Source organism: Varroa jacobsoni, unplaced genomic scaffold, assembly GCF_002532875.2.
Source record: "Varroa jacobsoni isolate VJ856 unplaced genomic scaffold, vjacob_1.0 scaffold_141, whole genome shotgun sequence".
NCBI lineage: Eukaryota > Metazoa > Arthropoda > Arachnida > Mesostigmata > Varroidae > Varroa > Varroa jacobsoni.
In genome coordinates, this window is record NW_019213043.1 from 97,207 (window position 1) to 106,828 (window position 9,622).

The 9,622-nt window shown below is 39.6% G+C and overlaps 1 protein-coding gene across 1 annotated transcript in view; it reads right to left on the bottom strand.

Annotated features, from left to right (window-relative positions):
* LOC111269104 (uncharacterized) overlaps positions 1-6,415 on the bottom strand; it is a 24,914-nt gene extending 18,499 nt beyond the window's left edge. The window contains exon 1 of the mRNA XM_022848469.2: positions 5,890-6,415. Coding sequence (XP_022704204.1) covers positions 5,890-5,940 — 51 coding nt within the window. The 5' untranslated portion in view covers positions 5,941-6,415. The remainder of the gene's footprint in view (positions 1-5,889) is intronic.
* Between the last annotated feature and the right edge of the window lie 3,207 nt (positions 6,416-9,622).

Sequence of the window (9,622 nt, forward strand, 5' to 3'; positions counted from 1 at the left end):
TGAAACCGTCGTTTACTGGCTCCTTCCTAAATACAAAGAGTGACTCTTCCAAGCAACGTTCACTGAGCGTATCGGTGGGCGATTTACCCAGAACTACGTGTCACTTTATAATAAATTAATTTCTACTATTTTTGAATTGAATTTCTGCTATTGTCGATCAGAGTTGTTTGAGTTTTACGCGCGGTATTTCAAACAGCTGGTTCCCAACAGGGAACGAAGTGTTCCTAGGCCCGCTTTCGGATTAGGCAATCATTCGTTTTTAAGTTCAGTACGCAAACATATTACCATAAGGCCATCACGTAGACTACGAATAGTCACCTCACACTTCTCGAGCCTACGTTTTCATCAAATAATTGCGCTCAAATATAATTTAGACAAAACGTTGATTTTGTTGTTCTCATGTTCTTGTGAACTGCTATATACATTCGCCGATGTTATAGAGTATTTAGTACCACAATAATACTCCTCGTATTTGTAACTATGTAACATTTACATGACTTTGCGCAGTATAGTTATACGGTCTCATATAGTATAGACCCTGAAACATATATTTTTTCTAATTATATGTACTAAAACAATTTAAACTAATTATATGTACTAAACTCTCTTTGACTCCATCCTCCTGGGTAGAAATAGATTAACGTTATTAGTCAACGGCGTAGCGGCCTCGGTAACACCGTGATTCTCAGCGCCGCCGTCGTCGTTAAGGAAACCAAGGTGTGCTTACTGCAGATTTTGTTTATTTTTCGACGTAAAAGTCTAAATTTAAACGTAGGAAATCATCTAGCTGTTTGTTGCAGCTCATCGCGAGCTTTCCGATCAGTACCAAAAACGACCCCATTACATAGGTTTCCATGCAACAAAAAAGGAATACCATTCGATCAGGAGAACAAGTCCCGGACAGTACTACACACCAAAAAATCAGCGATTCCAGTCTCAACAACATATTCCTAAAAGCCCCTACAAACAGATTTTGGATTAAAACCCACGAAAAGGCGAAAAATGAATCCCAAAGGTTAACCGATGCACAGACACCGCTAGTACTACTTAATTTAGTAAATTGATAGCTTGATTTGTCTTTACTTTATTGAATCCAAATGGAAAAAACAACGAGTGAATATTCAACCAATTCTAAAATGTAGGTTTATCGCTTTAAAGACCACTGATATTCAATCATCTTCCAATCAGAATATTTTTGGGAGATGATTTGAGTACATCGCGTTCACCATTGTCATATATTTATCTGAACGAACTATGAGTCGAGTAAAAGTTATTAAAGCTATAGTGCGCTTCCACACGGTTGCAACAACGGCGACTTCGGAAGGTCACTAAACCGCTCCCAATGTAGGAACGGTTGCTCCACTTACAACCTACTTTATAATTTACATTTTATGAGCCGATAAAGAGTAGGTCTCTAACTAGAAAGCAACAATTTACTCCTCCCTGTCTTAGACACATCAAATAATTCCGACTAACGACTTTCTCGTGCTTGTTACCAGTAGTGCAAACCTGAAGCCACATCACTCGCACTTTTCCTTTCCCTGCCTATAATTTTCGATTAAGACTAGATAGCAGCCAGAGTCATTGTCTATCGCCGTCACCTGTTGGGAGCCGTCAACAAGCAAATGAGTGGAATATCCAAGAACAGTTCCCAACCTCCTCCACAAAATACTTGAATTCGATAAACTCTGCGGCTGTTCTAAGCACTGAAACGAAAACGTGCAGGCAACGCTTAGGAGCCTATCGCGTCCACGAGCCTCGCTCAAAGGGGGTCACGTTAACTTCTTGACACCGCGACCACCTTCCTATTTTCTCCTTGTCTCTCAGTGGGTGCCTCAGTCAGGTAGCGGTTGAAGTAAGCAGCTTCCAGAAGAATTGCGGTAAGTGGGAGGCCGCTTTATGGAAATTCGGTGTAACGATCATATGTAACATATACCTATGTTTCTTAGATGTTTTCGCGGAATGTCTATGTGTGTTCTCATGTTCTAATACTAAATACTCGATCAGAAGCTATCGGTCGTATTATGTTGGACCAGACTTATGGATGAAGGGATTATAGGAGGACACATAGCCGTAAGTTGGCGAAGGGACAGCAGCCTTTTGCAACTACCGCGAGTTCTGCTGACAGACATTCGTAGATATTGATTTCGTTTTCGAAAGACAAATCAAAGAAAGCATGATTGGGGAAAGGACGACTCGATGTGTTCTAAAACTGTTTGTTTTAACCGTAGCGTGTAATGAATGACCAGTACAGTCACCAGTTAGATAGATGGTTTTCCTGGCTGCGTTTGCAAACTCATCAGGTGGTACGCTTTGTGATTGTCTTTACTAAAAAGCAACAAGGACCCGTTACTTACTAACGCACGAATCCCTTCTATTACTTAGCGTTAACGGTAACTTGCTTAAACGGTAAATAAAACGGCACTTGGCTGGATCTTGGAATAAGGACGATGGCAAAACATTCACTAGATTGCCACAAAGTTTACTACGTCCGAGTGATGGCATTCAACGAAGCGCCGCCTCAGCAAGCAACAACGGTGGTTGTTACGGTGGCCTATTCCAAGCAGAAATAATGTTTAGTTGCTGACACGCAATTGGCCCTGCATCGACTTGTTATTACATAAGAATTTTAGCGGTAATACTATTTTAGAACGGTGTAAAGATAGAAACGTGTGTTTTTAATCATGTACATTTGGTAATAAAAACTGCACACAAGCTTGGTGTGACCACATCAGTAATTTTTGTATCTCGTCATATGCAGCCATTCTAGAGCGATCGCGTAAAATAGCTTTAGAAAAAAAGGCCCTATCGCTGGGGTTGTATTAGCCCCCAAAACATTGTGCTTCAGAGATTCTATCAGGTAAGGTAGGTCGTTTCGCGAGAACGATGAGTGCATACTTAATGCAATTCAGCTCACAATAGTAATGCACTGAATGTATAAGACTTCTCTCTGCAATACAAACAATAAACCTCTTTGAAATTAGAATCATCTTCTGTAAGTATTAAATACAGGCCAGTTGAACAAAGGAGCTTAACGGAAGCGCTAACCAGCAGGCTTGAAGTGTGACCAAGAGAAATTTTATCTATTTGTAGGAGCATCAACAGTGGCAGCAAGGGTGCCGAGGAAAGATTTTGTTAGTTAGTTAAACGTCCGCTAAAATTCAAGCAATTTTATCTACACACTGCCTCGGATACCGTGCCCTAGAGATGCTCTTTAGCGGCAAAAATAGGCTCAATATTATAAAGTTGTGACTCAGTCATATGAACTGCTCTAGTATCATAGTCAACAATAGTTTTGGAACTCAATGAAGATGGTTTCTAAATAGCTAAACTTTAATCCGACAATGTGGACAGAAGCCATTTCAAAATGTTGGAAACATTCAACACGAACGGTGCGATTTCTTCAGGTTGAATGAATGGTTACTAGATTAAGAACTGTGAGTGGCAAGTGAACCCTTATTGATCAATGGAATCAAATACTTTTGACATGTTATACTGATGAGCGCTGATTAGGAATCAGGTTCAAACTGCTCATCTGTTCTTCATGCGAGTTAAAAGACTGTCAGGAGGACCTCGCATGAGTCCAGCGTGCACGACGGGGGCTTTCTAACTGAGTATACAAATCAAAATGGTCTGCCGGGTCATGTTTTTTTTAAGCCAACGAATGCACTTTATTCCTCTAATACAGCGACTGTCTTCGAAAGAGGATAATTATCAGCTAATCTATATGTTTTAAGTGGAATCCTTAGCATATTTAGTACAAACTTCCTGGGTTGCCTACCGACCTTTTTGACATCGGTATAGAACGCTACCGCCGTGTTTACCAGACTCACGGTACCATCTGACCTACCCATTTCTGAAGTTTGAATTAAAAGCAGAATTTTGTGACCCACACGAATAACAACATCAGCAGCCAGCCAGCCAGCCAGCTGGCCAGACAGAAAACAAAGACTTCCAGCGATGTAGCCTAGTACTCGAGGATCAAAGCCATCACTTTCATAACAAGCTGATACAAATGATCGTGGCAACGTTTAGCATCAATAATGTTAGTGCAAACCATTTAGGCCCATCACTGAGAAAAAGAAAATTGACAGTGTGGAACCTCGTCCCTATCGAGCACAGTATTTCCGTGGCTAGTTCATGTGTTGGTGTAGCTAAATTGTCTTGCTATAACTTTATATTGAGACAATCATCTAGAAAAAATGTCGTAGTCCATGCATTGCTACGCTGCACTCCTCATTATGGGCAAAGGTTTTATTATAAGCTGTCGACGCCCGAATTGGGTCGTAAATAGGAGACCATCGAGAACGGATTTGCCACTCACTGATGAAACGCGGCAGTATGATTTTTATCGTGTTGCTGCATCATTCTAATTAGATCATTTAGCTTAATGCTATGAAATCTCAAAAAAGCAGTTCCAATTTGTAATCTGCCCATCAAGAGAGCAAGTTTGCCACACTTGATTCGCGCTATCAATCACCAAATGGGACCACTGTTGCCCTTTATAAAAATGGAAGATCTACAAATTTTAGTCCCCTGTGTGACCACGTAAACGTTTACATCACTTCTTAATAGCTAGTTAGCAACTTACTTTATCTATCTATCTGTCTGTCTGTCTGTCTGTTTGTATTTTTAAGTACACAGGATCTGCAAAGTTACGCATGACGCCTTCATTTTAAGAATTTTTTTAGTAAGACCACAACATTTTTAAGAAGATTTTTTACCTGGGCAATTTTAAAAAAAAGTTAATCAGTGCACATTATGGCATGTAACAGTTTGTCTTACGCAAGAGCAACATACTAATGTAAGTTAAATGGGTAATCACTGGCGACGCACTATAGTATAAGACATCTTCCAAGGTACATTCCGTTGCTATTATCTGTATGAAACCGTTGACACATTTGTTTATTCCGCGCTGGGTCTGATTAAAGAACGAAATTGTGTACTCTTATTAAACACCATCATAGCGATGCGTTACCGCAAGCGTTTAGTTGTTGAGTATAATCCACTACGTGATAAAATTAATCGGCTTAAAATCCAGATATTATGAATACCTACCACGTTTTATAATTAGAAAACATCACATACAAATGAGCTGTGCAGATGTCTAGCGTGGAATTGTAAAAAAAAAATTAAACCTTTTCTTATAAGAGATTATTTTTCGACGGAAATTTTAGCAGGTACAGCATCGTTTATTTCGCTGGGGTGACTTATTAGGACTATTTTTCTGAACGAAACATAATTAGCCGAAATGTTTGTCATTTACGGACGAAACTGCGGGAAGAAAGCCTTGGGGGTTAAGGCCTTCTTCCCCTGCCAAGGAAAACAACAAACGGTGCACAGTTAACAAGAAGAAGAATCGATAGAATAATTTGACACACATTCAAAGTGTGATATTGGGTCTTGGTGCGATTGGTATGGGTAAAATCAGTGCAAAATTAACTTACAAGTGAGCCAAGCGAAATGAAATGGGATTAGTGTAAAACTTCTTTTCAGAGGCACATGCGCCGAAATGGTCGGACGTTGTGAGCATCACCGTTCAATGCACTATTGTAAAAAATTGTCGCTGCTTACTCGCTATTGCAAAACTGCAGATTAACGTTGAAGTTAAAATCCCTTAAGCCACTACTTGACGCCTTTCTCGTATATTTCGCAATTCAGTGAATGCAATGAAGTGATAAATAAATTCGGCTCGGTACCAGTCGTTCTCTCTTTATACCATGTAAGTCAAAATGCAATATCTAACCGATAAAAAGTGTTAGCCAATACATGGCAGATAGATAAAAATATTTTTCTGCGGAACTAACATTTCCTAGTGCTTAGTTTTTTTCTGTAAGCGAAATGGTTATATGAACATTTCTGTACAGCAGTTTCTACTACGGTACTTACCATTGAGTATTTGCACGTCTGTACGGTCGCAGTTCGCAGTTCCAAGCTCATTTTGAACGAACGAATGAAGCAAACACACTTCTTGCACAGTACGAGTAAAAAAGAGGCAAGGATTGGGACCAGTCAATCCTATCACGGTCGACGCAGCACAAATGTTATAGCTTTCAACCAATAGCTTTTTGATCTAAACAGGTAACAAATCCATCAAGGTCCGACGACCGCGGCCCTGGGTGCGGACAGTTGTTTAATCCTTTTGCACTAAAGCACTGTATATCTACTTGAAACTTTGCATAGACAACGTTTCTGCCTCGAAAACCAACTGGTCGTCTTTAAAGGTTTCACTCGCCAGTACATGTAACCCAGAAATGAATATTGAACGTATAAAAAAAACTAAATTCATTTGGAGTGTGTATCACACACATAACGATGTCCTATAATTACTGGAATATAGTTAAAGCAGGTACACTAAATCGTTCTTCGGGCTGACGTTTGAAACCCGCCGCTGACAAATGCCGGAATCCTACATCGAGCAGCGGCCTGGCGCTTGTTCCGAGCCCCGGGGCTGAAAGAGAAATAAAGTCCCTTTCCTTGTATGGTTAGGCGAGGGAAAGTGCTCCAGTGGGTCTGGTTCGGGCGCACTAACCATTTGTACACATTCAACGCAGAGACATATGTAGCGAAAATGAATATACCTACTAACCACTGCCATGCTATGGTGGCGCCTAAATTAATCAAAAGAATAATCACTTTCGAAGAAATAACATGTTCATTTCTCTGACGCCGATTGATGAATGATGCATATTAAACGATAATATGTAGAACCTGAAGTAGGCTTATAATTAGATAATAGATGAGTGATAAGTAGCTTAGTAGTTATTTCAGTACCAGGTGCTCGGTATTCTATAATGGTGATGCGTTATTTTTATTGTTAACCTGCTCTTTAGATCAGGTTCTGCTATGTTTGCTCCGAATTTATCTTTATCGAATGCAATGCTGAATAAGGAACATGGGTCCTGAAACCGTAAGATACGACGGCTAGGCTATATTGGAAGGGTACATACGTAACATTTAGGCACAGAAATAACACGTCAAAGTATTTATCGTAGGTTGGGTCAATTCTGTTCATAAATATCGTAATTTGTTGATTTTTCCTGTCCGATGTAGGAATTATAAAAAGAACAAAAAACTTGAAGAGTCTTGGGTGCTGATATCAATGTGATTAGGCTGCTTCTGTGAGTAGTGTTGCGTTGTGAAGACGCAGCGTACTCGGTATGAGGCCTCAGACACTAGACGCTCTCTGTTAAAAATTATATTAACTACGTATGCTGCTGTATAGTGCCAAAACTGCTGGAAAACTCAACCATGATTACTTTGTATAAAACTATGCATAGGCTGTGTTTAGCACAACATAAAGGCGAGCAATTTTAACAGATAAGGAACTGTTCAGTTTACGATGACTGATAAAGCTGCAAATAATCAGCATTGTAGCGCCGTCGTTGCAGAATGTACGGGCACATCTCCCGTTCGTGTAGAAAACTGACAGAAATAATAACTGCATAATTATTAGTTACCTGATTATGTAATAGTAGAATAGCCGTTTATTCTTCTTTCGAGGTCATTCCCAGCCCGGTTCTTCAGTTAACGTGTGAGGGAGTTTAAATCTCTAGAGATGGCTATCAAGATATTTCTTTCTACGCTCGTTATGGATGCAGTCGCTAGACACCATGCCAACTGCCTGTCGGTGCACAGGCCAAGGTTGAGCTCACTTTCTATTTAGAAATCGGCATCGTTTTTTTGGCCCACTTCTGTAAACGCCTGCTACGATTACAAATTAAGCCGAGGATTATGACCATTATTTGACTAGGTTTACTGCTTTTCGAAATCGTTTTGCCTAGCCGGGAGAGAGCTGCCTGTTTTGTAACGGTGGACTGAGTCAACGGCCTATTGATGCCTAAGCAAGGAATCTACCTCTGTATGCCAGCTCTTTGTCTTATTTTTCCCCTTTGTCCTTGGCAACTCCAGTGCCCTCAATAGTCATAAAAACTGCTTCAGTCCAAGTACTTCCCACTGGATTCCTACTCAACGGCGCTTGTGGTAGGCCATATCCACAAAGGCTGTCAACAGCAGAACAGACTGGCAAAACTCAAGTAAAAGGGTCTTAATTCATCAGGATCGTACTGCTCGATGGTGTGCCATTGACGCAAGACTTAAATTCGTCATTTCTTCCGATGAAGAGACAGCCTCTTGTAATGCGGAGACCAGAAAATCTATTTTTTTTTTACTCCTACCCTTCTAATGAATATAAATAGCATATTTAAAAAATAACTAAAATATCATGTGTTGATGACATACTTATGACGTCTGCAACCCCATTTTCGGAAGATTTGTGACCTGAATTTTGGAAACCTAGGTTGATATCACCTTGCAGAGTTATTATCATCACTGTTCTATGATTTCTGTTATTATTTTGTATTCTTATTTATGTATATTTTTTAGTTTTATTTTTGTTAGAATAGAATTTCGTTGTAATATTTTTATTGTCTTATTTTACAACAATACTCCTTGTACAAATAATTTTCTCCTTCTATTCTAGAATTGTTATTGTTGCCATGAGGCGCTGTTAAATGCGTTAAGCGGAAATTGAGGAACTAGATTAAAGCCCGTTTCCTTTACTTCCAATAACCTGAAATCTGCCGAATCAAATGACATTCATGATAACCATACTTGAAATAAATTAAGCTATTATAGACTGAGACTGAGAATCAACCACATATATTTGTGCATCATTTGCAATTCACGATTTTGGGGAATGATAGAACGAAAGTTTAATTCAGTTCATTGAATAAGTCACCAAGTAAATGAGTCCCACCTTATCACCGGCTAATTAAGCATATATTTTCTTAATTTTTTTGTTCTCTCGCGATTTCTGCAGAAATAACATTTGTTTACATGGTGTTAGATAGAGGTCAATCCAAAATACGGTTTATCGAATAAGTCAACGTTTAGTTAATTTTCGATGGCAAAAAACATATCTGAACAGAAGAAGCGTATTGGCGACCGGCCGGTGGGTGCAAGGCTAATAACAGTGAATTCTGGCCATTTGCATAACGCATTTGCCCTTCAGCTTTTTTCTAAAGACGAGTCCAGTTCATTTTGTTCGCATTTCTCGAAACGTGTATAGTCTCTGAGATGCGAAGGTCAGTCAATGAAAGTATATGTTTGTGCTCAAAGATTTTTGTTCTTGCCTGTATCATAGCTTTTAGATTCTCTTAAACATACACTACTGCTGTAGTCAAAAGTGAGTGTGGTCAGCCTCGGTGCCACACGGCCTTTAAACGTATTCTTTCAGCTTTATGTGGGCCTTTTCGGCTATCTACAATGAAATTTTTCAATAGCTAGTTCTCAGCTGTCTCTTCGATGACAGCCTGCCTAAATCTATAGAACAGGGCGTGTTGTTACTGGGGAAGATAGTCACTTTATGCTTTTCCGCCCATTTTTGTTAAATATCGCATCTAATTAATGGGCTTTTGTCCAATAATGCTTGTATTGCCATTATATTTGTCAGGAGTGGTTAACCTACACGACTATACGAGAGAGCAATTAGTACGGCCGTATTTCCACAGCTACGTCGTATTCTTCAACCTGCAAAACGACAGATGCGTTGCTTTTTACGGACCTCGCTAAACTTACTTCTAGAGGATCTCAAGCAAAATGATTCATAGCAGAACTAGTG